Genomic DNA, 27,534 nt, shown 5'->3' on the forward strand with positions numbered 1-27,534 from the left:
CAGTGGGCTGGATTCAGCCTGTGGTCTGTGGTTTATTGGCTGTATTGTCTTTATCTCCTGACCCCACCTCTTTTTCCAGGAAATTCTCATAATAATATGTAGTTGAATTTATATTAGACATCACAAAATGTGGAATTGGGGTAGTCTCTTACTCTCATTATTTGGCAACGAAATTTATCGATTTTTAAAAATTTGGTTATTATAAGTAGCCATTATTCTTATTATAATTTTTTTCTTGAGAGGAGAGCAATGTATAACTTTATAATTTTCCCCACGGCAGAACAAACTCACCCTTTAACCTGTTAGCGTACCAGTGGGGATAGATGTGTATGATCATGCTATTTCCTGCCTTGTTGGTATGGGAGTGAAGACCATCCCTTACCCCAGGGAATCAAGCCTGGGCTGTTGCATTGTGTGTCTAAAGTTTTGAAGAGGACAATTCAGGGGAATAAAATCAGAATGCAGTTGCTAACACTCTGCTCCCTGTATTCTTTCTGCCCACTCTTTTTTTCTTTTCTTTTTTTTAAACTGCTTTTACACAAAGACCAGGAGAAGAAAACAATGTATAATAGGCCTCTAATTTGGAATTCCAGGAAAGAAAATCTCTTCCCATGTCTGTATAGGAGGAAGAGAACCCGGAACCATCTGTAAGAATGTTCCCAAATGAATTCACTGTTTACTGTGTTCCTGGTATGTGCTGGGCATGGGATGAAATGATGAATAAGTCTGTCCCGCTACACAAACAACTCATGGTCTCCTGAGCAGACCACCGTAGAAAGCATAACAGTATTTTGGAGCTATGAGGGCTGTGTACTGCAGGAGCTCCCAGAGACAAGGAAGGTTAGGTGGGATCAGAGGAGGGTTTTAAAGAGGAAAGAGCTTATGCAAAGGCTTGGAAGTGAAAGAGAGAGAGGACAGGCTCATGGAGAATGGGAAGCGGTTTCGTTTGGTTGGAACACGGAGTGCTGAGTGTTGGGGAGAGGAAGATGGCTGGGCGGGGCGGGGGTAATGGAAATCAGATCACGAAGATTCTTGTGAACCGGGACTGGTTTTCCTGGGAGATTTGAAGTAAGTACAGTGTTCATTTCTCTGCCTCAACCACAATTAAAGTTTAGTGTCGTATGAGGAATTCTTCATCGACCGACAAGCCAGCAGTTAGCTGAGTGTACGCTTTGTGCTGGGCTTTGTATTTAGTAATGGACATACAAAATTAAATATGGGACAGGCCCAGCTTTTAAAAATCTCCCCACCAGCCCTCAATACTCAGCAGAATATCAAAGCCACAAATACCTGAGCTACATAGTATTATTGTGCCATGTGTCAAGTATTGAAGGGGAAACGGTCTACACTCCAGAACTGAGTTGGCCTGAGTGTATATTATTGAGCTGCACGGATGTTCTGAATTAGAGGTCCCTCTTGGCTTTGCCCTCCATCCAAGCCTGATATTTCCTTAGCTCACCTGCTGATCCCGGAAACTGATTTGCTCTCCCACTCTGCTCAGCCTCTGCTTATCTCCTGACTGCCACAACCTGATTGTCACTTTGAAGTCTTTCCCTCTGTGATGATGACCCTCAGCCTAAGCATCTTGACTTTGATGCCCAAACCTCCACCTCCCGCCCAGGCCTCTTTTCAGACCGGCCTTGCCAAACTGCCACCCACATCTCAGCATGATGGGTACCTATGGCGAGGGTCATGACGCTCAACTTGTCTCGCACCAGCTTGACTATCATGCTCTTCTGGAGCGGGGTGGAGCGGCAGCACAGGACAGACCGGCAGTATTGAGTTAACTCCAGAAATTTCTCCTCCAGCTTTCCCTGGAGAATGGCATTCAGAGTCTTCCCATCGATGACCAATCCAACTTCTGGAACTGCAGCTCTTGAGGCATAGGGAGGTTTCTCAGAAGCCGGGCCGAACCCAAAGAACTTGTGGTCTGGCTCCCGTGGGCCATAAAATTGCTTTACCTCTTCCAGTGCGCAGTTGAGGATGGATGCGCAGGTTTCCTGTAACGAGGCAGAATAATAAATTTGGTATTAGTGAGCAGCATTGGAAACATAGGTTGAAAATCTCACTTTACCCTTTAGTAAAATAGTTACAAGACTCTAGGTTACTTAACTAGGAATTATCCTCCAGTTTTCACATCTCTCTGCAATATTTCAAACGGCATCAAGGCAATATTAATTTGGAGTCAAATTAATGGCCAAAATAGAAGAGATTGCTTTGGAATGGGAGTGGAAATAGCTCAGCAAGATGAGGACCGATACGGGATGGCATAAAATAATGATACTAACCCGATGGGGAAAAATGGCAACACGTCATGCTGGGGCAATGCTCTCTACAGCATCTTAGTTCTCTCTGCTCCTCAGAGCATTACTGTGTGGCGGGTGGAGGGCAGGTGGTACTGGCTTTAGTTTAGAGATGAGGAAATTGACACAGTGAAACTTTAGGAACTTGCCCAAGGTCATCCGACTTAGTAGTGGAGGCAGATCGTTTAAACTGTGCCTTCTTAATTGAAAAAAGTACATTAACTATGTGTTTATCTGTTGCTATGAATGTGTTTGTCATCATAGTGGTTAAAACTGACTATGGATGTGAAAGTCTTATTGGTTGAAAGAAACATTTTTTTCTGATGTTTACCTCGAAACAGTGAAAACGTAATTTCCTCTTATCAGTTCTCCATTACTTTTGATTATATGAAATATAAAGTCAGATTTGGGTTTTAAATATCTCCTTAATACTCTTTACCTTCTGTAAACGGCACTTTTGTTCAACTGCATTATCAGGTTTGATGGCATGTTTCGCTCACATGGTCTTTACTTAGCATTGCTCTTTAATCCATGGCACAGGATGATGATTTTTCATTTACTGTTGTGCCAAAAGTTTCTTCTAAAGATAAATTTTAAAATGTTCGAAGTGAGTCAATTTAAATGAAATCATGAAATAAAAAAATAGTACAAGTAATATGTAGATTTTGGCCAAAATCTTGAAGATTGCTCTGAAGTGACAGGTTTGGGGACCATTGATCTAGAAGCTTCTGAGAATGTTTAGAATAATTTCGGTTTAATTGGCGTGTTTTCAATGGATGAATTAATCCAAAGTATAATAAATGAAGAGTTGAGGTTCTGTGAGCAAACAGGATGGTATCATGAAGATGGCATGGGCCTGCAGGGGACCGCATTCCCGTTAGTCTTTTAGAACTACCAGGGTGACCCTGGACAGGTGATTAGCCTCAGTGATCTTGTTCCCTCATCTGTGGAACAGGGAGACTAGCCTAGGCCAAGGATAGAATTCGGGAGAGGCAAAATTTTCTAATATATACTGCTAGACATAATATAAATACACTGGTCAACCATGTGTGGGGATGAGGTAGAGAATACTGGGCTGGATGACTTCCGGTACACTCTGAGCTCTTAAGATTTTGGGGTGGGGCACTTCCCTGTGTACCCAAATCCTGCCCATAAGCCTGTCTCCTCTTGGCCTAGGGGCTGCTCTGCACTTGGTCTTCTGGGCCCTTCTTTGGCCTCACCTGACTTTCTGTGTTAATGGAATAGACAGTGTTGGTCTGATCCAGCAGTCTGCAGGAATAGGCAATGTTGACTGCTGTCTCCTGCTTATCTCCAGTCAACACCCAGAGCTGGATCCCAGCTTCCCGCAGAGCAGCGACTGTGTCTGGAACTCCTTCCTGCAGCCGGTCTTCGATTCCAGTGGCTCCTGGAATGATCAGAGACACCAGAGATCACGTTCAGCCCAAAGCCCTATCAAGCCAGGCAATAATTATTAAGCGTCTTGCACGTTGAAGGCTGTGCTAAGCACCCGGGACACAACAGTGAGATAGAGCTGGTCCCTACCCTCTTGGAGCTCTGAGGCCTGTTGAATAAGGGTATATAACTGAGCTATATGAGGAGAGCAGAGGTGCCATGTGAGCACATATCGGGAGGCCCAAACTTCATGCGGAAGGTCAGGGAAGGCCTTGCTGAGGAAGTGCCGTTTAAGCTTAGACTTGGAAGATAAAACCAAGAGGTGGAGAAGGAAGAGAATTAATTACAGGCAGAGGGATCAGCACGTGTAAAGGCTGAGGGGTCAGAGTAAGAGAGGACACAGAAAGAGAGGCAGAGTCCGGGGCGGCAGATGAAGCCTGGAAGGGAGGTGAGGTGCTGATCATGCAGAGCCTGGGGAGGGCGGTAAGGGACTGGGAATTATTTGGTAGCCAGGAAGGCTGTTAAAGGGACTTGAGTTGGAAGAGCGATGGGATCGGTTTTGAGTTTTAAGAAGATTATTCTAGAGAATGGATTGGAGTTTGGAGGAAGCAGGGTGAATTCAGGACCAAAAGTTGGAGGCTGAGCAGGAGAGCTGACGTTGGAGAGGCAGTGGGAGCGGAGAGAAGGGGAGAGACTGACATCTTTGCAACTACTCACAGCAGAATTAATAGAGACTCAGGGTTTCGAAAATGTTCTTGGAGAGAATTAAACACTCAGCTTCCATAATTTTTGAATCCTCTCAAGCTTTGCACCAGCCCCGATGAATAGATACCCAAATATCGTATAGCTGCTGGGTGATTAAGCAAAAATAAACCAGCCTTTAAATTGAGATTCATTTCAGACCACAGATGAATGGCTACCCATTTCACTCTGGGCAGGAGCAAGGCATTTCATTTCTTTTAATAATTCCGAGTGACAATAGGTTGCCAAAGCAGCTATGCTGGATGCATAGCGAAAAGATCATTTTACATCGTGGGACTGAGCAAGGGACTGAGTGCAAGGCCGCTTCGAACCGGCATGGCAGTTTCTTGGTGGCAAGATGAAATCTCTTCCCAGCCCCAGTCCTCTCCTCCCCAAGCCTCCCTGAGGAAAGGAAGCCACCTGCTATCCCGCACTGTTGTGTGTGTGAGGGACAAACGTGAGGGTGAACAACCTCAGGAAGGGCAATCGCTTGAGCCTCATCTTTCCCTCCAAGCGTTAGCCTGGAAGGTGAGACACTGAAGCTGATTTATATTATAGGGAGGCAGAGTGAAGGGAAGAGGAGGAAAAACACATTTATTTGTGTGAAAGAGAAAATGAAACAGGAAGGCTGTGAAAACCTTTCCCGGCCAAGGAAGCTGACAGGTCCTGACAAGTATCTTCACTTTCTTGCAGGACCAGCTGAGCAGCACTTCTTACCGAGACCAGAGTGCTCCTCAAAACAAAATAAACCTCAGGGGGGCAAGTGGGGGATCATTGCGCTAATGGGATGACATTACTGTGGCCTGGTGTGGCAAGTAAACAGAGCTGCCTGGCCTAGCTATCCTCTGGTTCCCGTTAAAATGAGTTCTGGTGGCCAGCTTTCAAGGGGGCTTCCTGAGGCAGCAGGCAAGGGCCCCTGCAGTCAAAACAGGAAACAGAAGCTGGAGGATGTGGGAGGAAAGCTCCCTCCCCCGGCCCGCCACCCGCCTTTCCAGACTTTGCTGCCACCTTTGCGCACAAAGACACCTCTTCTTAGAGCCACGCTGGGTCTTTACCCTTGTACCCCACCCGCTGCGCAGCCTGGAGGAGTCTGTTTTATCCAGAGAAACTAAGGATCAGAGGTTTGCGGGGGTGTGTCCCTGGGCACAGGTCAAGGTATTGACAGGGCTAAGACGTGGCCCTTGTCCCCAGGTCAGCACTGCCCTCCAGGATGAAAGAAAGCTTCTGCCACGTGGCCAGTGTGTGCATGCTGTTCCCGCACAGCCTTTTCTAGATCTTGCTCCCGAGCTGTGAGGGGATTAATCCTGATAAGTAAAGCCTCCTCCTTTTCCCTCGACAGTACTTTTCCTCCAGCGGGAATACAACACTGCCTCATAACTGTGGTCTCCATGCTCCACGGCTTTCCCCCAGCGTATTGACGTAACTTCCCTCCAACAGCGGCCCGAGCAATTTTTGTAAAACACAACACTGTCCTTGCTTTTAATCCCTTCCCCTCCAAACTTGTAGCGTGTGATTCAGATGGCCCTTTATAATCTCTGCGCTACAGGCCAGCCCAGCTTTCTCACCTCCGGGCCTTCGCTGGGCCCTTCCCTCCACCTGGAACACATCCCCCTTTGCCTGAGCAGCTCCTCTCCTCCTTCGGTTCTGGCTTCCTGCACCCTCCTCGGCCCAAGGCGACGTTGGCCCTTTCTACTTTATGCTTCCATCCCACCCAGTACATCTTCCAGCCCGGCCCTCATCACACTCTGTTGAAGTTACTTGTTTAATCATCCAGTTTCCTTGCTAGACTCTGAACCTTGGGGCGGGGGAGGGACGGGACAGGACTTGGGGCTCTTTTTCCTTATTGTAGCTCCAATGCCTAGTTGGCTACTTGGCACATAATCGATGCTCAATAAACAATTGAATGAGTGGAGAGGAAGCCACCAAAGTCCTGGGTGTCGCCCAGCAGGGAGTGCAGGAAGCTCCTGGGCACCCCCAGGAAGCTGTGCATGGAGCCTGGTCGGACACTGGCACAGCCCGTGGTGCCGAGTGCCAGGGCATCCCGGGGAAGGCTCCAAATGAGACCATTGTAGTGGTGTCAGAATCAGGGCCAAGAACTCCCTTTCCGGCTTGCAGCATTCCTATTTTTCGTTTAATGAGAACTTATTTTTACCTACCGAGTAAGGTGAGCTGATTCTCCAGACATTGTGCTGTCTCCATCAGAAGCTCATCGCGGTTCTCGAGGGATGCCTCGGCCTCACGCCGGAAACTGGCCCATCGCTGGAAGTCCTCCTCACTCACAACCTACAGGGCAGGCACAGGCTCATTCACAGCCCCAGGTGAATCCCTCTCCCTCCCCGCACTCTGGGCATCCTACGGGCTGTCTGGGCTTCGCTACACAGTGAAATGTGGCTTTCTCCTCAATGATGATTTTTTTTAAAATGCATGAATCAATGAAGGATTGATTCTCGTGTTACATTATCACCAAACATTCATTGAGCCCCTGCCCTGCTCTGGGCGCTAGAGATAGAGCAATGATCAAGACAGACAAGATCCTGCATGCCCGGGCTTATGTGCCGCTAAAGGAGGAGACACATTATCCAAGTAAATTAAAAGAACAGATCATTTCAGGGAGTTCTGTATAGAAAATAAAGAGGACGATATGATTAAGCATGACTGGGTGGGAGGATGGCGGCGGGAAGAGGGGCTATTTCAGTGGGATCTTCAGGTCTCTTAGAGAAGGTGATGTGCAAGCTGAGATCCAGTGATGAGAAGAGTTCAGTCATGGGGAGGGGCAAGTACAAAGACTGTGAAATAGCAATGAACTTCGCTTTGTTCGACCATACCAGTTGGCTGAAAGATGGAAAGCCAGGCAGAAGGAGCCAACAATGAGGCTGGTAAGGTTCTCAGCAGCCAGATCCTGCACGGCCTGGTAGACTGTTCCACCTGCTATTGAAGGTGGTGCCCCAAAGCTGGGAGAATCCAACTAGGGGCATAGCTTCCTCCCTTAGTGTCCCAGAGCACCCTTAGACCCTTCTGTTGGCATTACATGCATACTGACTCTTAGAGCAATGAATGAGCCTTTTGTCCAAGCATCAAATATTCCTTGGTTTTTCTTCTGTGCATGTCACTATAGGGAAAACCAAGAGAACACAGGTAGGCCTTTCACAGTCTTATTAGAGGAAGCAAAACAGGTACAAGGAATTCATAGTCTTTTTAGAGGAGGCAAAACAGGCACAAGTAATTTCAACGGAAACTAGAAGGTGGTAAGGGTGTAATTACCACCTACAGAGTAGTAAGCACCGTTAGTGGTGAGCACAGTGGTGTCGCTGTCCCAGGCTCTGTACATGAGGTAGGGGCATGAGCACCATTTGACAGATAAGAAAGTCCAGAACTCAGAAGGGTGAAGAAATTGCCCAAGGTCACACGACAGGTGAGTGGTGAGACTGGGACTTGTGCCCAGGTAGGTCAGGCTTTAAAGTGGATGCTCTTAAACCCTATGTTGCACTAAGCGCCATAAAAAGATGAAGAGCTAAGGGGGTTTATGGAGGAGAAATAAGTCTAGCTACCTAGAAATATATAGCTCCGCTACCTGATTTTAGATGCCTCATCGGATCCCCCTGCTCTGGGATTCATGGCTCTTTTCCTGCCTCCCTTTTAGGGGCTTCAAAGTCAAAGACCCGTAGGACATGAGGCGGGTAATCTATATGCTATGGCTGGGCCAAGGGTAAAGTTATAGGGAATGGCGGGGACTGTGATCAATCACAGAACACAGCACAATGTGTTTCTCACCAAAGGGATCGGCTGCTACATGGCTCTGGCTATTTGCTGCCATTCGAGAATGGAGACCCAGTTTGCCAGATACTCTAAATTTTCCAGAGAAACCAGAAATTGAGATTTTTATGTGATCACAGAAAATCTCCCAAATTTCAAATTCATGCAAATAATGCAAAGTTTAAAACTGAAGGCAAAATTATAACATTAAGATGTTTTATGAGTTGTGATTTACCAATTCTATACACAACGAAAAGCAGGAAACCAAAAAGCCACACTGATAAGGGACCTTGCCATTCAGATTTCTGCCATGGCAAAATTGTCACAGCCGTGGGCCTCCGTGGTAAATCAAAATAGCAAATTGTGACTATATTAAAGCAGCCAACATCAAGGGTCTTCGAAAAACAGAGAAGGCGGCGTCAGGGCTGCTGCCGTTGGGCCGTGCGCACACGAGGCTCACCTTCTTGGCGATGCACAGCGTCCGCAAGCCGTCTCTTGCATACAAGTCCAGATGCCTCTGAGTCCAGGCTCGGATCTTCCTCATCCTCTTTTCCACAGCACTGTCAGTCTCTGTCAAATAGTCAGTGTCCCCCATGAGATCACGTACAGATACTTAGGGATCCCCGTCCCTCGCTCCGAAGGCTTCAGAGGAGCAGTCACCTCACGGACCTCTCCAGGAACACGGAGCCCTCTCGGCTGGCAGGGTGCCTGGGAAGGTGTCCTTAAACTGTTTGCTCCCTATAGCTGGTCACCAAAAGCCTGACTGAGAAAAGTACTACTTAAGGAGGGCAGGTGGCCTAAGGTATTGTTCCTAAACATCTGTTTGCATCAGAATCACCTGGGAACTTTTAAATAAGAGAGTTTCCCATGGTCGGTGGAAGCCCTGCTGAATCGGGGAAACAGAAGTCTGAAGTCTTATTATCACCTCAGGTGTTCCTTTGTAGCCATTTAGCCTTGGACGACCCACTGTCTGCTAAGTGTCGGGCATGCTATCCATCACTGCCTCTACTTTGGTGCTTATATCACATTAGGTCTCAAGATAGCGATGGACCTGAGTCTCATTGCTAAGTTCTTCACCACATTGGGTTTGCTGAGATAACTTTTCTTTCTAGACAAGAGATGGTCTTAGAAAAAATATTTTGCATTTCCTATAAATTTAATGTTTAGATCGAAAAATATTTCATTGTGTTGCTCAAAGTCCCCTCTATGAAGTCCTACCTAGTATATTTCTTTTAGAAGAAATTTATTGTTTTCTCTTGAAATCTCGGTGCTTTTATCTACCAGATAAAAAGAGGTTTTCATCTGGGGTTGGCAGGTATGGGGCGGGATTGATGCCATCACCACTTCTTTATCTAAGATGTCGCAGACATCACTAATCGGTTGAAGCACTTTGTAAAGCTGAGCTTGGAAAAAACTTCAGAATCCTTTACCAGTGCTTAATTGAGATCTTCAGAGGCCGTAAGCAGTAAACAGACTTTGTGCACCTCATTCATACCCCCATGCGATGCAAAATTAAAAATACAATTATTAAATGTAAGATAAGAAAGCCCAACGAGCTGATTTTTTCTATGATACTATTCCAAGGCTGTTTTTACGCACTATAAAAACCCTTTCACCAAAGATTATTTTCTAATTTTTCAGGCGCTCCTGTTTTCCTGGTGCCTTGAACACAGTCTTTATGCATTGCCTTATTGAGCACTATTTACAGTATTTTATTTTCAAAGGCATCATCGCCTGAGATGAAACTCTTTTGCCTTCTACCTGTGTGCCTTTGAGTTGACCTTTTCGCTCAGGCTACCAGAAACCTCAGGGTCAAAATGAATGTTCAAACACCATAAATATATTAAACCGGGAATTATTTCTTTCCCCTCTGTTTCCAAGCGTTACGTCTCAGTTCTAAATAGTAACATTGCTCATGTGTCTTTTATTGGAGGCATCGCTAATCTATTTTGCAGTCAGGAGAGGAACAAATAAAAAAAACATCTCCAGGGCAGCTTGGATGGTTGTTGCCCAGGGATAGAGTGTCGAGGCTCCCTTGACTCAGAAACCCTGATTTCACTTGTCTGCCAGAGTCTGGGGATAAAGAGACCTAATTAGCTCCCTTCCCATTCTAAACACTCATCAATCCCCATGAACCTCTTGGCTCTGATCCACAGCTGATAACGCAGGAGGCACAGGGCTGCCTGGGCAGTTCTACAGCTTGGCTGGAATCTCCTACCCCGGGAGAATCATAGTCCCATAACTGTCTTCTTGTTAGCAATCGAGAAGCGTCTGCACACTAATTCATGCTGCTCCCAAATTGGACACTGATATGTAGGGACTTTGGAACATTTTTCTGGCTTGGTGCAAGTTTCTGAAAATCCATTTCGGGGAGGCTGGGGGAAAGGATGACAAAGGACACCTGAGGCTTCCCAGAGTGAAGTGAGCCTGGTGTGGAATTTTCTGGCAGCGGGCAGGGAGCTCTGAACTGGGTTTCAGGATGCCTGGGCCTAGGGTTTCCGCTGCTTAGCTGGGCTGCCTCTCTTGGGTCACTTCTTTGTCTGGGCTCAGGTGGCCTCTCTCCAAAACTTAAGAGTTAGGACCACACTGTGCTCTAGGGTATGTTAATGGATATTCTGTGTAATTGTGTATGGATAATCCATGTTTAAACGACTTTGGAAAACTGGAAACTGGGATGAAAAGTGAAAGAGGCTTTTCTATGACAAGACCAAGGTCTTTAATAAGCCGCTGAGTCCTGTGATTCTCCAGGTCAACGAGATGTAGAATGTAACGTGTGTTAAGGAAGTGGCTTTCAGGGGAGCGTCTTGTGGGCCCATGCTCTGACTGGCACCTGCTGGGCCGAGTGACACTATGACTGAGCTCATCATGACCGTTCCACACAGCCTCTTAAACCACGAAGCCCCTTTCCCTGGTGCCCCGGCGGGCGGGACTCACCACAGGCCGGGTCTCCCAGCAGGTCCATGATCACCGAGTCGGCGCCCTTGGTGTAGACAATGATCTCGCTGGTGAGCGGGTGCCTGACGACCACGGACATTCTCTTCCTGACGGAGTCGAAGCCCAGGGTGCAGAGGACGTCAAAGGTGAGGCAGGTGCCCTGGGGCAAGCGCACAGTCACCTGACTGGGCGTCCGGGACACCAGCGTGACGCTGTAGGCACGGGCGGCATGGACCAGGGCAGCCTCGTCAGGGCTCTCGGCCTCGTAACAGAGCTCGGGGCTGGCCGGGCCCTCTGGCACCTCCTCCAAGGACACGCCCGACCCAGACGCCGGGGCATCACTCTGGTCCCACGTGCTGCTCCTCGAGCCACCGTCGGTGGAGTAGCCTTCACTGCACATGGACGCATCGTCTCTTTCTTCCGAGTCTGTGGTAGGCACATTGGTCCCCAAACTCTCCTCCAGGTCGGTGTCAGAGGGCGCAGTGGATGAGAATGAGTGGCTGAGGCTCGAAAGCTTCAACTTCTGGAAGAGCTGCTGAATCTTCTCCAGGGATATTCCCAGAGCCTTGGTGGAGGGTGGCATGGTGACCTTGAGATCAAAGGAGAGAAGGAAGGTGTTACCCTTCATGTCGGAAAAAAGTATCAAGCGGAATCTTATGGCCGAATCTGAAGGTCATGGCAGAATCTGAAGGTCGTTTTGCAGTGAATGCATTATTTTGGCCTGTGATTTGGGCGGGTCTTCTCGCCTAGGTGAGCCTCAGTTTACCCGCCTATAAAATGAAGGACTTAGGCCAGATGCTTCCTCCAGCCCTGACATTCTTGGGATTGGCAATGGCCCTCCCCGCTCTATCAGGGGTAAAGGAAAGAAAAGGAGGCCAAAGCCAGACCCACAGCAAGAGTGCACATTCCCCACACCCTTACCATAGCCTTTATCTTTGCATGCAGCGTCTCATTTCACCCTCCCGGCGACTTTATGAGATGTTATCATCCCAATTTATGGATGAGAAACTGAGGCAAGAAGAGGTTAAATAAATTGGCCATGATCACCCAGTGTGTGGGTAGGAGAACCGGGACTCCAATCTGGTTCTGTCTGACGCCAGCGGTTGGGCTCTTCAGCTACCCACCAGCTAAAGCGTCCCCATGAATATAAAAATCGAGAGGTGGATGCTGTCCTTCCAGAAGGGTACTCCTTCCTCTCTTGAAAATAGAGTTAATTTCTCAGATAACGCCACCTGCCTCTCAAAGCTCTCTGAAGACTTCTGATATTCTGGTGACCTTTCCGGAACTGAAGTGACTTTTCAAGGTGGTCTGGGTCTGGGTGTAATAAGAGGAAGCTATGGGTTTGTGCCTAGGAGAACCTTCTTTTTCTTGACTTCCTAGACATGAGATGTAACACCCAATTATTCTCATCAGTCACAAAGTAGCTTGGGTGAGAGTTTGTGGATAATCGAAGACAAAGCTATCTTCAGTACTAAAAAACGATTCACAGCACACCCTTCTATAAATGGCCATCTAGCTGCATTCTCTCTCAATTGGCAAAACATCGCACGTGGTGTTAATTATTTAACTCCCGTGTAAAAGCTGAGACCAGTAGGACATAATGGCAGGGAGTCACACGAGACGGTTCTGCCAAGTATTAACCATGTATCTTTAGTAAGTTAACTCAAGTTCTCTGAGCCACTGTTTCTTCACTTGTGAAATCGAAAGCCATACCTCATAGGGCTGCTGGGTTGTGAGGATTAGACGATAATACAGCTGAAGGCTGCCAGGTAACAATTGCTCGGTATATATTAGCTCTTAATATCTACCCTGCAGACAGACCGACACAAAATCTGAAAGGTACACAGACGTCTCATACATAACGTTTCCAGTTACATTTTAAAATGAGGAAACGGAGGCCCAGAAAGGGTAAGAGATCTACTCAAAGTCTCAGTGATGAAATGACGACACTGTGGCCTGGGCTCAAGGGTCTTATCTCCTGGTTCAGGGCTTCATCCCTCGCCCCTGCTCCTCCCTCCACCCCCACCGTCATCAGTCCTCACCCTCTGCCTGGGCTCGGAGGTTGTGGAGACCATGACGGAGTTGCAGATGGTCAGGGCGAGGAAGAAGTCAGCGACGTAGGAGCTGGTGGAGAGGGAAGGCTTGGCGGGTCTGGAGTCTGGCAAAGTCTCCAGCCACAGGGCAGCATCTCGCACCTTGGTCAGTAGGTTTTTATCTGGAGTCACATCTTTTTCCTGGGAAAGAAAGGGTTGGGTGAGGGTCTTTCCTGAAGGGAGGGGAGGAAGGCCCCCTCCAGCAGGTTCTTTGTATGTCTGGGGCAGGGATGATGCAGTCTTCCCTGCATCTTGAATCTAGTATGTCTCCCCCTCCCACGAGCCTGCTCATTACAGATTCTTATTTGATTCCTCCCTTCCCTCACCCCACATATCCATCATGTACAGGCTCTGGCGGTTCTTCCCTCACAGTGTCTCCCCACCATTTGTCCTTCATTCCTGATGCCTCCAAGCAGGCTCAAATCCTCGAGCCCTCCATCCTGGATTTCTGCATCACCTCTAAGCTGATGGTGCTGCTTCACATCTTTTCCTTCTAACCCTCCACATGTATTACCCATGCATTTTCCTAAAACACCGGTTTCCTTGGGGCATGTTGGAGCTCAGTGCACCTTCGGGAGCTCTCTCACTGGGGGCCTGATCCAGTCACTCAGCCTCTAAATTCTCCCTCAGCCTGAGCTTCCACTCACTACTCCCGCCACTTCTCAAAGCAGACGCTCGGCGCGGCCCACGGTCTGCATGCTGCCTCCTGGATGAATATTCCCCTCGTATGCCCCTGATCTCACCCTGTTTGAAACTTCCTGTCCTGTCTACCAAACTCCTGCCTCGACTTTAATAACCATGACAGGTACCATGGGTTTGTGAGATCTTATCCGGCCCACAGCGAGTTTTCTGTCCTCTGAGCTGCAGTAGCAGGTCCCTGAACTCGGAGTGGGCACAGGAGTCAGGCAGGTGCGGTGACTGAGAAAGTGGGCCAAGGTCCAGATGATGACATGGGATGGTGAGGCCGGGCAAGTCCCATCCCACCTAACAAATGGCAGCTGCTCTGCTGGTGAAGTGCTCTGGTGCTGGTCACGTCTGCCACGTCTCTTGATTTTTCAAGATAAAGCAGAGATGATGTGAGAACTTTTTTTTTTAGGGGGGGTGGGGGCTCGATCTGACTCATGGGTTTCCAATTTTTGCCATCTTTGTGTAACTTGTATCATTCTTTGGAATTTACTACGTATTAAATTCAGATTTATCATGTCCTCTCTAGAATGAGGGTAGAGCCTCAAAGACAGAGGCTGCATTTTCTATAAAGTTGTGTCTTCTATAGCTCTGACTACTGCTTTGTTTAAAGTAGAAGTTCAACAAACACTGGCCCCTGATAGTTATCTGTGACAAAAGCCATTCAGGAAAGAAGTTTCCACTTAATAAGACCATTGCTATCCGTGTTCAGAGTTCAGTTTAACATTTAGAAGAGAGTGGATGGGAGGGAGGTTGGGGAGGCTGGTGAAAAAGGGGATGAGATTAAGAGGTACAAATTGGTAGTTATGAGATAGTTGTAGAGCTGTAAAGTATAGTCAATAATACTGTGATAACTATGTATGGTGTCAGATGCATACTAGATTTATTGGGGCGATCACTTCATGAGTTATATAGATGTCTAATCACTATGTTGTACACTTGAAACTAATATTGTATGTCAACTATAACTGAAAAAAAAAATATATATATTATTTTAAAAAAAATAGAAGCGAGTCAATGGCTGGAAAGACAGACTGAGGGAATCTTGATTGATTCACACAGGGTGAAGACTGAGGGCCAACGAACTAGCAGGCTTTACAAATAAAAACCCAAGTTGACATTTAAAACTAAAATCCCATGGAGGAAAAAGTCTTCAGTCTGTGTCTCCTCGGACCACCGAATGCAGGAAGTCAGGTTCTATCCTTCTTAGGGTGAGGCACAGGAGGAAACCCAGGCACCTGGTTGAGAGGTGAGAGCTGGGTTTTCCAGCAAGGCAGGGACACTGGAGGAAACAGACCGGATGTGGTGGAGCACGTACTCGTCACAGTTCCAACCTGCACTGGGCTGCTCTCCAAGAGTCAGCTCTCACACCTGCATCTTGTTCATACTATTTTAAGACAGCATCCAGGAAAAGTGTATTTATTACAAAGAAGATGCTAGATATTAGTTAAAGTGCATCGTCTGCACTACCTTTCATTGCCCAGTAAGTACTGGTGAACCACCCACACCGTGTGGAGTCACTATTTGTAGGAAGCCTGGGAAGGGAGCAAACACCATTCAGTCTCTCTGCCTCTGAGCCCAGTCTTTGTGGCAGGAGCTCTCATTGATGAAACTTCCTGCCTTCCCTAACAGTGTCATTTATGTGACCTCACTGGGTTCTCAAGAGCCCCAAGTTGACATGAGACTAGTCCCGACTTAACTGAAACTCAGAGAAATGGGATAACTTGACCATTGTCACCCGGTGAGTTAACATAGAGCTAGAATCAATGTCAGACCTTTTGATTGAGAGTGTAGAGTTTTTCCTTTCTGTGGTCATGGTAAAGTAGCTGTGTTCCCCCATTAATGCTCCTGCAAACTCCTCTAACCAGATTCGAAGCTCCACCCAGGGCTGGTCATCAGTTTACCAACACTACTCAGGGAACCCCGAGACCATTTCTCATCCTGGTAATGACAGTTCCCATTCACGGAGTGCTTGTGTTCTGGGTTCATCCACTGTCTCGTTGACTCTGACAGCAACATTATCTGAGTACTATCATCCTCCCAGTTAGCTCTGTATTTCAGATGAAGAAACTGTTCCCCAAGGAGATTAAGTGTCTTGCTTGAGGTCACACAGTAAGTGGGAGAGAGCCCCTCAGTTAATTCAAGATAGTCTGACTCTAGAATTCATGCTCTCAACCTCTGTGCCAGGGAAGATGCCTATAAGAAGGAAGTGGCTGACAGCCAGGGTCATCAGTGTCTGGCATCCCAAACCCAATGGACAGACTTGCTTATCTAATCCTCAGGGCTCAGCAGATCATCCATGAGATTATAAAGGGGATTATGGGACTCTTACTTTTTCAGGAAATAGATTTCGTTTTGGGGGTTAGGGTGGGGGGAAGGAGGGGTACATGAATGGGATGCTTTTAACCCTTACCACAGATACCCAGAATTGAGAACAAGCTTGGAGGTCATCAAAGCCAATGCCCCGCTTCCTCTTTTCCTGATGATAAAACAGTGCCAGAGAGGAAGGCGGCGAACTGCTCAGGACCACGCACTGAGCCAGGTCAGAACAGGACAGTGTTCGCACCACCTGACGCGCAGCCTCCAACAACACGCTGCTTTGCTCCAAGCTACGTATCGTGCATTTCCAAGTGTTGACACAGGTAAAACGATTTAACGGATATTTATTGCATGTCCGTTTATCCTCTAGTCTATAAGTGTCATGAGGGCAGAGACTGTAACGTGTCCCCAGTGCCTGGCAGACTGTAGGCACTCAAACCTTTGTCGACTAACTCCTATCTAGGACACTCATGCTACCTCAGCACTGATTAATTCATGGGGTCTCTTTGTTAAAACTCCTCTTTAGTTTATTTCCACACAATCATACAGTGATGTGGGAAAAAAAAAAAAAATGTCTGCAAAGGGCTGACTTCTCTCTGGCACTGGCGACAGGCCCAGCCTGCAGGTATCAGCCGTAGATGTCACTTAAGCTTTATCCAGTCACCACAGACTTGCTTCCACAGGGCAAGGTTCTCCACGGTTCCCTTTGCCCACAGCCTACTGGTTTCCTCTCTGGTCCATTAACATTTAGAAACTTGGCACTTAGACCACTTAGAGAGAAAGCAATGTCCTACCCACTTCTGGGCCCTCTGGTTAGTCTATTTCTCTGAAGGAAAAGAAATATAAACTTGTGGGACCACCAGTTCAGATTAGTGCTTTGTGGCAGCCAGGCCCCCAGCTGGTGGGATTTCTTTCTACTGCAGAGGCCTCTTTGAGGAAAGTGATCGCTGACCTCACACTATACACTCCAGGATCCCGTTATTACCGTTAGATTTCTTTTATGGACAACTTAGAGCAAAGCCAGGTGCTTTGCTAAGTACATCATTTAATCATAACAGCACAGAAATAGTTACTATCATTCTCCCCTTTTAATTAAGAGGCAAACGAGGCTCACTGAAATTAAGTCACTTGTCCGAGGTCACAAATTCAACAAAAGAGCTGTGGCTTGAATCCAGTTCTGCCTGATGCCAAAGGCGGAACCCTTAAACACCATGCCAGCACTTCCCAAACGTAACGCGCACACACATCAACTGGGCATCTTGTTAAAAGACAGATGCTGATGCAGCGAGTCTGGAGTGGAATTTCTTCAAAATCCCACGTGGTGCTCAGACAGCTGGTCTGAGGATCCCAGTTTGAGTAATAGACAAAGAGACATACAGAACTGGCAGAGCCTTATAAGAGGTAGCAGACCCTTCTATTTGCTGTTGGTGTATGTCTAAACTGGTCCAATCTCTTCGGAAGTATCAATCAAAATAAAAAATGCACATACTTGCGATTTAGCAATTATGCTTTAAGAATAAATATTCTAGAAACACATACACATGTATAAACAGATGATGCTTCGACCACCCCCAAAATTCTCATAGCCACTAAAATAGGATCAAACAGTGCTCCAATGAACGTCTGTCTACATTTACGAAATATTCCTCAAGATTCACTAAGTGGAAAAAAAAAAGTCCAAAACAGCGTGCATGCTATGCTTCTGTTTGCAGTAAAGGACGTGCTCATGTGTGTACCACACTTGTTTGCTCCTGTGTAGGTGAAACTCTAGGAAGGGCACAGGGAACTTCTAATGATGTCAGGGAACAGAAGAGGGTGCGAAACCTCCTTCCTGTCACTTGCCTTTTGGTTCCTTTTGACCGTGTGGTTGTATTACTCTCGTGGAAACAACTTTTGTGGTTGCTGAGGGGCTGCGGGCTGAAATATTGTGTAAGGCAGTGATGTCTGTCTTAGCTGATGTTGTGGCCTCGATGATACTGAGTTTGATCCAAGAAGGCAGAGAGCCCAGCGTTTGTAGATTTTTGCTTAAATAGAAGCACATGCATTGTTAAGGTTAGCTTTTCCCAAATGGAATGTAAGTCCCAAAGAGAAAAATTAGTGGCCTGGCAAGAAGGGGGTTTTCCAGATATTGCAAGACCACACCCTTTGTGAACAGTGTCATGCCAGCCATATGTCCCCACAGGGAACCCTGGGGGCTAAGGGTAGCGCAGCTGAGAGGCTTCATCTGTTCCTGCGTATGTGGTCACATCACTTCCCCCAAGTTCTATGGTTGGCTAATAAAATCGGGACTCTTACCTCACCTTCCAGTGGGAGTATGCGTGTGGGTGTGGATGTGGGCTGGCCCCACAAACCTGGGGCGGACTGGAAGTGCTGCACAAATCTCCTCCAGTGATAGAAAGGAAGACCAAGTTCAAGAAAAGGAGGCAGAGGGCCAAAGACACCTCCTTTTCTCTACTGTATTCCTTCCGGAGGGGTGGGAGGGGCCATGCCCACAGAAGCAGGTATTGGTGAAGTTTGGAGGAGCCTAACTGGCCCCCACGCAAATTTCATGATTAGGAAGATAATCTGTGGTCTGACGGCTCTGGAAAACATTGCGCAAGTAGCACTTCTGAACAAAGACTCTGCTCAAATCTTGGCTGCTTACAGACCACAAAAAAAGGGAGGGCATTTCGTTTTCCATCTGCCAGCCCTATTAAACACTGGTTCAGCACCCACGACTTTCATAAGTATATTACCCCACCCTGCATTTTATAGCAGCCAATTCTGCAATATTCCAAGACCGATATTGCTTCCTTGTTTTTTGTAGTAAAATAAAAAAAACAAACAAACAGCTTTTGTTGTTATTGTTGATGCTCGTTTTAGTTTTGGTTGGGAGCAAAGGGCCAAGGAAACTAAGACAGGCTTCTTTAGAATGTGGAGGGGTGCTCTGCGGTGACCTGGCACCCTGGGGGTTTCAGAGGCAGGTTCTGGCTGCGTTTACGGAGGGGAAATAAAGAGCTGGTGGTGCCGAGGCATGATCAGACCAAACTGAATGGCAGCAGATGGGCGGGCGGAAGAAGCGGCAAATTCAGAGAACTGCTCGGAGTGGGCAGGGGTGGGAACCAGGGGATCGGGCAGAGTCGCCCTAGACGGTCTCTGTGGACTAATTCAAGCATCGGCCACTCCAGCCGCAGATATCTTACAGGTTAGTGTCAGGTCCCTTTAAGGCAGCATAAATCACCCTCTTCGGCCAGTGTCTTCTAAGCTATAGAAAGTGCCTATTTGAGACAAATGTAGACTATTCTTGTGGGGTGATGGTATGCTTAGAGAGGTTCTCAATCTCGGTTGTTCACTAGAATCATCACAAATGAAAATACCCTAGACCGAATACGCCAGAATCTTGGTGGGGAGAGGGCTCGACACTGTATTTACAACAATTCCCATTTCCCTTCCATGTCTCCAGGTATGTGACCCTTCGTCCAAAGCAAACAGCTTCCCTCAGAAAAATCTGTTAAAATATCTATTAGTTATCCATTTGTCTATAACACATGATTTTAAGAGTTAAATACTCAAAATAAACTCATAAGGCAGAACGACAGCCCTTTTTAAAGATGGGAACATTGAGACTTCCAGCTCAGAAACTTGACCAAAGTCATCGAGCTAATACATGGGGGAGCCGAGATAAAAACCTGGCGCGTCTGACACAAATGTGCCTGATTCGTACCTGGAAGGGACCTTACATGTGAGCACAAACATATCATTTGATTTTTAGACCAGCTGGTGAGTTATAAGCAAAGTATTTTCAGGTGACAAAGTAAGGATAGAGGTTTTACATGTTGCTTCAGGTTATCTAGCAAGCCAGTCGCAGAGCTAAAACCAGAACCTGCGTTTCCCGACTCTTAGCCCTGTGCCCTCCTCAACAACTTCCTGGGGTTGCTATTGTCCCACTAACTGCAGATTTTCAAGCAAACTGACTGTAGAACGGCACGTATGGCAGTTTGTAATGAGAACACGGCACCATTCCCACCCGCCCAGGCAGCAAGAGTTAAGTTTTAGTCTGTGTGTCAATTTCCTTATTGTTCCTGAATAAACTTAGACCTACCCTTGAGAGAGTGCCAGCCCAGGTAGAATGATGACATCCAGGACCTGGAGACAGCTCAGGGGTTAATGTGTCCCTTGCACTGACCATCAGCTAAGGGCCCTGAAGTAAAGTTATACCGGCTGGCTCAGGGTTACAGTTTTTCCGGGCTACTGAGATTTGTCAGGTTGAACAGGGGCCAGTGAATCTGTGCATTTCAACTGAGCTCTACCAAGGAAAGTTTCCTTTTTCTCCCCCTGTGTCCTGGGGGAGGCATTCGCAGGCACGTGGGATGCCTGTGGTAAGTACCAAAAGATATACATAGTGCAAGACTTAGAATCTGTGCCTAATGAGAATGTGCTGAATTTACTCTTCAAGAATTTAGACAAAGAGCTGAGGGAAGAGCATTCCATTTAGAGGGGACAGAATTAAAGAAGAGAGAGTCTTGACAATATGCGTGTCCTGTTAGCTAAGAAAATCAAAGGGAAGAAACAAACCCAAAATCTTCCCCAAGGCACCTATAGATCACTCCTCTTGTATGTTTATGGACATCATATGTCTTAACAAGTTATTATTGGTTGCTAATGTTGCATTTCTGTGCACTATAACAGACGCGAGTTAACTTGACTTTGTATCAAAGGGAGAGAAGCAACCGCCCAGAACATACAGACTCACAGCCCTTCTTCCTGGTTAGTCAGAAAACAGTCCCAGCTTATGAATATGAGGTAGCAATATGGACAATGCTTTTGACTGCTTGTCAGAGTAAATAAAACCCAGCACCTGTAATTTATATGTACTATCACTGCAAAAATGTTAAATATCTATAGTTACGTGTGATATTAATGAGGGAAATAAAAGACTGAAGGAAATTCACCAAAAGGTTCATTTTGAAACTCTGATATTCTAATAATGGGGTAATAGCACTTTAGGTCCCTGTTTCAGTTTGTGTATCTTGTTCGAGATGGCTGGGGTTCTCTGTGGCCTTTTCTGTAGCTGCACAAGTTTCCAGATGATGTGTTTCCTAGCAAAAGAGCATGGTGCAGAGGAAATAAAATGGAGCAGGAGTCAGAAGACTCAGGTTCTGGCCTTGACTTCTAGGAAATGTTGTATAATCTTGGGGAATGAACTCGCTCTTTTCATCTGCTGCCTGGGCATTTCGTGATGGCTGTACCAATGGATCTAGTGTGAAGTGACCGACCGTATGCAAAAAGCCCCAGACCAAGCTGTAAAGTCGAATGACCACGGGGGCCCGTCAGTTAACCTCAGGGAATGACGTGTGCTAGGTTATTCTAACAAACATGTTCTTCGCTTCATGACAATTTAAGACCGATGGTCACAAAAAACATATTCTTTCATTTTTCTTGAAATGCACATCCCTGCAGGCTTGGCTTTTGTTTTTCCACTTTATAGAAACATGGGCATGACATGTATCTCTCTTTCCTCTCAACTGTACTGCTGGGAAAACGTGCACAATGGGCCTGCTGTTGGCCCTCGGCTTAGTGATGGAGAGAAACAGAGAAGCTGGGGTGGGGGACTGTGATGAACTGAAGATGACACGCGGAGTCTAAGTAGCATCAGCTTCTTAATTCAAGCCAATTAGTGCCACAAGGAAATGCTGGCTTAGTGTGGAGAATTTTCCCAGTTCCATTTTCAAAATAGAAGTCAGAAATCTATATGTTAATAGGAAATTTCCCATTTTCCAAATACTGAACATTTGAAATGAACTAGAATGGTATGTGCCCAATGATACACATATGTGGATTACCTGCAAGACCCAGCGTTCTCATTTCGAGAGCTCTTAAGGGCTTACCCGGTCTTTTTCACACCCCAGAGCCCTCCCTCGCTTCTCCCCAGCAGAGACCACTTGCAATTCAAAGCAGAAAAGGCGAGGACTTACTATGGGGCTGCTGAAGGCCACAGGGGACTGTGCATTTTCCCAGCGCCCCACGGACCTTTGTCGAGAGTGACGCTGGATGGGGACCTGGACACTCTGGCTCCTCTTCAGGGGCTGAACCCCTCCTTGGCTTCTCGTCTCTGCTGGGCCCTGGGCCCATCTGGCTGGGAAGGACAGGCACCGGTACTGGGTCCACTCTTCGTGGTCAGCGTCCAGCTCCTTTGGGGTCTCCAGTCGCTTGGCTGCAACAAAAGAGGGCTGTCATTGCCCTGGTCACACCTTGGCCGGGCCGTGGCTGGGAAGACCCAGGCTTTGGGAGTGGAGGTAAGAGCTGCTCCAGGAAATATGGAAATACAGAACTGGCCACTCTGACTGGAGAAAGAGGGGAGAGCTAAGTCATACAGGTTCAAATCCTGGCTCTACTACCTCCTAGCTACGTGACTTTGAGCTTTGACTAAACCTGTGCCTCTACTTCTTCAAAAGTACCCAATTCATAGGGTTGTTTTGAAGACTTAATGATATAGTGTGTTCAAGTGATCTGCATACTCTTAAGTATTGATAATGGTAGCTGCTTTTATTATTATTAGAAGGACCAGAAGCTCCCATGTAAATGGCTACCACCATGGCAAAGGGGATTGGGTGACTTACAATACCTCCTCCTTTGCTTTTCTTTATCCCTGCCACTCAAAAGAATGAATGCTGCTCTCTTGAGAGTTTCTGCTCTTCGTTAGAAAGTGTGTATGTGTGTGTGTGTGGGGGTGGGGGTGGGGTGGAGCTGACGGGATCAGGTCAGCTTTACAGGCCACCTTCAGTCCATGCAAGATGACACTCCAGGCATTTTACAGTCAAAGCTTTGCCTCAGTCACATCCAAGACATCAGTTAGTATGGAAGGCATTTCTTGGATGTATCAAACATGACCATGTGCCTCGACCTAGGCCGGTCCTCTCAGGTAAGGTGACCCAAGAAATTCTTAAATTGCTGTCTGACTGGTACATAATTGGGACATGTCCCCAGTCCGTTCCTGATAGATAAAGATGCTGTGTGTAAATGGCACCAAAGACCAACCGAAGTCTACTGCCCCGGGGATCACTGATGGCCTTTGTGAAGAAAGGAAAGTTGACTGGTGATGGGAACAGCGCTGGTGTGACCAGGAAGCCCACAGGGATATGGAAGCTACTTTCCACGGAGCCACCAGCCTGTGTGGGGAGCCAGGACAATGTCCTCTGTCACCAATCCTGGGAAAGCGGGGTGATTCCTTTAGGAAGAGGAGTGGGTACCCCGGGAGTCTTCATACCATTTTCTTGGTGAGGATACTCGTGGCCCATGATGGTGCAGCGCCGGAACACCATCTTGTTCTCGGTCAGCGTCCCCGTCTTGTCAGAGAAGATGTGCTGGATCTGGCCCAGGTCCTCTGTGATGTTGAGGGCACGACACTGGATGGATGAGTCAGTCTCTTCGTCGTACAGGTCGAGGTCATGGTGCAGGAAGAAGATCTGCCCGAGCTTCACCAGCTCAATGGACACGTACAGGGAGATCGGGATCAGCACCTGCCGGGAGAGGAGTCCCCTCGCATCAGAACCAGGCTGGCTCCCCATCTCGGGACCCCGTGGGTGGGTAGCAGAGGCACTTAATGGAAAGCTGAGGCCAGCTCATGGGATGGACTGCCTCTGAGCAATGAAAGGTCAATGCCTCCCCTGGAATTCTCAGGGGCATCTGAAAAACAGCATGCCGTCTGTTTGGCCATGCTACCCTGAACAAGCCCGATCCCGTCTGATCTCGGAAGCTAAGTAGGGTCAGGCCTGGTTAGTACTTGGATGGGAGACCACCTAGGAAGACCAGGTGCTGTAGGCGTAAAAATAAAAAAAAATAAAAAAATAAGGGATTGTGAACTGACAAGGTCCTTGTAATATGTGAGGTCAACCAAGTGTTGACTCGCCTAAAAAAAAAAAAAAAATGAAAAGCAGCATGCCTTCTTCAGCCAGTGTGTCTGGTACGAGGCAGGTACGCCCTGTCGGCTGTTTAGTGGCTGGGCAGGAAGTGGGTGAGGAGCTCTGGTGGCCCTGTCCGGCCTCCCGACGCCACACCGAGGGTGGCCGCCCACTTTGACAGGCATTCAGACCCAGTGTTGATGACTGACTCAATACCTAGTATCTGTTGATCGCTCCTTCTGTGTCCCATGTTGCTCTAGGTCCTGGACATGGCAGTGAGTGGAAGAAAATTCCCAGCTGTGAAGGCCTCACATTCCAGTAAACAAACAAATAGACATATATGGGGTGGTGATAAGTCTCATAAAGAAAAGGCAAAAAGGAAGAGGCTCATGGCTGGGAAGGACTCTTCTATAAACCATGAACTTTGAGCAGACACTTGAAGAAATGGGGGTGAGTTGTGCAGTTATCTGTGGGAAGAGATGCATTTGGGGCCAAGGCTGGGCCATGGGGATGGGCCGGGTGTCGGGTGGGATAAGGGTAAGCAGGCCGCGCATGTGAGCAGGACATGGCCAGGAGACAGCAGGGAGGGAGTTGGGGTCGAGATCATACAGGACTTGTTGGCTTTTGCGATGAGGCCTTGGGATTTCACTTTGAAGGACGTGAGACCACTAGAGGGTTCTGTGCAGAGCGGGGGTATAATCTGATTCACATGTAAAAAGGATTACTCTGCTAAATGAACGAACGCGCCAATGCTTAAAAAGGATCACCTATCAGAGGACAATGCGACATCCTCAAATAGTATAAGATATTGAACGTAGATGAAGCTTCATCAAAACAAAGCTACAAATTTCCTCATTTTTTCATAGATTGTAAGTTCTTATAGAGGCTGAAGACTTTTAAAATTCATGTTTTTATTCCTTACTACCTCTCTCATGTAGGTGCTCTGTGTTTTTGTATTTTTCTCCTATATAGGACCAGTTCTGGGTCTTTTTTTCTTCCCCCATCTCAATCTGTCAAATGCTAAAACACTAACCTGTGGTTTCTTTCCATGCCTAGGGCTTGACAGCTCTCTGTAGTTGTGTGTGCTACTTCATCTTCTTTTCTCCCCAGGTTATTAGGGTTTTACCTGTTGTATAGGTGGCAAAGGGCCAGGCACACATGGGTCACTGCTATAATCTTACTCTTTATAGAAAAGCCTGATAAATATTTTCTTCTGCTATTATCTGGGGACAGGTTCCCCTCCACAAGGCAGGGCTTGTCCAACATTACCCCAAATGTGAATACTTTCAAAGACCCACAAGAAAGCAATGAACATTTATTTCCCTATCTCAGTCCAGTTAGTTCTTGGGGCCAGCACTGATTTTTCTTTATTTCACAAAGTGGTGCAGGTACTGGCCCTCTAGGTAGAAAGGTCCCCCTACCTGGAGCAGGATGATCATTGTGAGGAACATGTAGAAGCCCCCAAGGGCAAGGGGAAGGAAGCTGCCCTTGGCATCTGGCACGTCGAAGGGAGGGTGTTCTCTAAAAGTCCCATTCCAGAGGCCGTGACCTGAGAGGAGGCAAAGCCAGGATGAGACAGAAACTCCGCATAGTCCAAAAAATGATCAGTTATATCAATCCTTAGTCAATTCCCTGGAATGAGTGTACTTTGATGGAGCCCATCTCTATTCTATACAGCATAGCTGTGTGTGTGTGTGTTCGTTCAGCTCTCAAGTGGTCCTGCACGTACCCTACGTTTCAATCTCCAGATAGACATGAGGGCTGTCCTATCAGAGGAGACCAGCATGGGGATTACTTACATTGTGATGAACTTGTTACACGGGTGTTGGAAAGAACAGGACACTAGTTTGTTTTAGTTGTGTGGTGGAAAGTGCATGGCTGGGAAGTCTTAACAGACCCTTACCCTAGAGCCTCTTCTCCCCGCCGCCCCATACACATCCATCTATCCACCTACCCATCCATCCATTCATCCATCCACTCACCCACATCTCTCTTTATCTACTCTTCCCTGCTTCCTTTCCTCTCTCCCTCTATCCAATTAATTTATTAATTCTGGAAGGAATTGGTCCAGTTCTTCTCTTTGAGGAGTTCCCTACCAAATCAGGGAGTCGAATATAAAGGGACGAATCCCACATAGTGTGAGAGGTGCTATGCTAGAGCCTGGAATGCTATGAGAACTCATAGGAACAGCACCTGATACAGACTGAACCTCTGTTTCCTTGTCTGCAAATGGGGACACCACCACCTATCCTCTGAGGATTGATAAGATGAAGTACATCCAGCACCTGCTGCAGAGCTCTCCGAATCTCAGCATCCTCATCTGTCAGTTAGTAATAATACCTTCTCCATAGGGTTTTTCTGAGACTAGAATAACATAATACATATAATGCTCTCAGCTCCAGGGTAGGAACTACAAGAAATAAGACATGAGTTTTTAGTCATATTACAGGGCAGAAAGGGCCAACTGCATGGCACAGAGTAAGGGCCACTGGCCTTCAGAGGAGCCTGAGACCCGGGGAGAAGCTCGAGAAGGCTGCATGGAGAAGGAAGCCTTGAAGGATCCTGGAGCCTGGGAGGGTGTGGGCTGATCGGGAAGGCTTGGGGAAGGCATTCTGGGTGAAGAAAAAAGCAGCACCACCCTTACACAATCAAAGTAAACACGTGATAAAGGACCGGGAAATGGAGCTCAGTAAGAGCTTTCACCTCCCGCAAAGGCAGTGCTTTAATAATAAAGTGCCACCAGGGGCCCGTCAGTCAGTGCGCACGTGTCACTGTTCTCAGAAAGAATAGAATTCTGCCCTTCCTCCCCATAACTTTGTCAATTTATCATTTGGGTAATCTGCCAAGCTGATTCTGGTTTGCCTGCTCCTTATCTCGCTGTGTGACCTTTTAATCATTAACTTCCTTTCTCTGGAGACACAGTGAGATGATCTCAAACGTCCTTTCCAGCTCTAATGCTCCTCGAAAAACCTGTCCCAAAGCAGAGACGACAGTTCCTGCAGCCTCTCAGAGGGCCTGGAGGTGGCCGCACAGGGACAGTTTCTTGCTTGCCTGTTTCCCTCCCCTCCAGGTGCTCTCTCCCCAGCTGTGAGCCACATCTGGGAAGCGTATTAATTAAAAACTCCAGGCCACCGGCAAGACTAAATCTCACCGTCTTTACCGTGGAGACACACAAAATCTTCCCAGGCCCTAGGAAGATCTTCGCCTTTCAGATATTCTCTTCTAAAAACAGTGGTGAATACAGTTTCTGACAATGGCACGTACAGAGCGAGCCCCACTGCCACTCACTGGTGTGGGCCGGCAGGGAGTTCTGGACTCAGCATACGAGTTCTTTTTCTTGGTCATCCCCGGTTCTTTTTGGGGTCTCCTTTAGGGCCCTGAGAACCACCCTTACAGGTGAGCCGTAGAGGGGGTAAGTGGGTGAGAGCATGGGTC

At 47.3% G+C, this 27,534-nt stretch overlaps 1 protein-coding gene and 1 pseudogene across 1 annotated transcript in view; one reads left to right on the top strand and one right to left on the bottom strand.

The window, feature by feature from the left end:
• ATP10B (ATPase phospholipid transporting 10B (putative)) overlaps positions 1 to 27,534 on the bottom strand; it is an 86,397-nt gene that overhangs the window by 22,825 nt on the left and 36,038 nt on the right. Inside the window, exons 7-15 of the mRNA XM_006906481.1 lie at positions 25,521 to 25,648; positions 23,466 to 23,718; positions 22,174 to 22,412; positions 13,166 to 13,357; positions 11,124 to 11,712; positions 8,650 to 8,759; positions 6,593 to 6,719; positions 3,524 to 3,708; positions 1,679 to 2,000 (exon numbers count right to left, since the gene is read on the bottom strand). Coding sequence (XP_006906543.1) covers positions 1,679 to 2,000; positions 3,524 to 3,708; positions 6,593 to 6,719; positions 8,650 to 8,759; positions 11,124 to 11,712; positions 13,166 to 13,357; positions 22,174 to 22,412; positions 23,466 to 23,718; positions 25,521 to 25,648 — 2,145 coding nt within the window. The remainder of the gene's footprint in view (positions 1 to 1,678; positions 2,001 to 3,523; positions 3,709 to 6,592; positions 6,720 to 8,649; positions 8,760 to 11,123; positions 11,713 to 13,165; positions 13,358 to 22,173; positions 22,413 to 23,465; positions 23,719 to 25,520; positions 25,649 to 27,534) is intronic.
• On the top strand, positions 23,902 to 24,022 carry LOC112475368 (annotated as a pseudogene).

This window comes from Pteropus alecto, unplaced genomic scaffold (assembly GCF_000325575.1).
Source record: "Pteropus alecto unplaced genomic scaffold, ASM32557v1 scaffold40, whole genome shotgun sequence".
Lineage (NCBI taxonomy): Eukaryota > Metazoa > Chordata > Mammalia > Chiroptera > Pteropodidae > Pteropus > Pteropus alecto.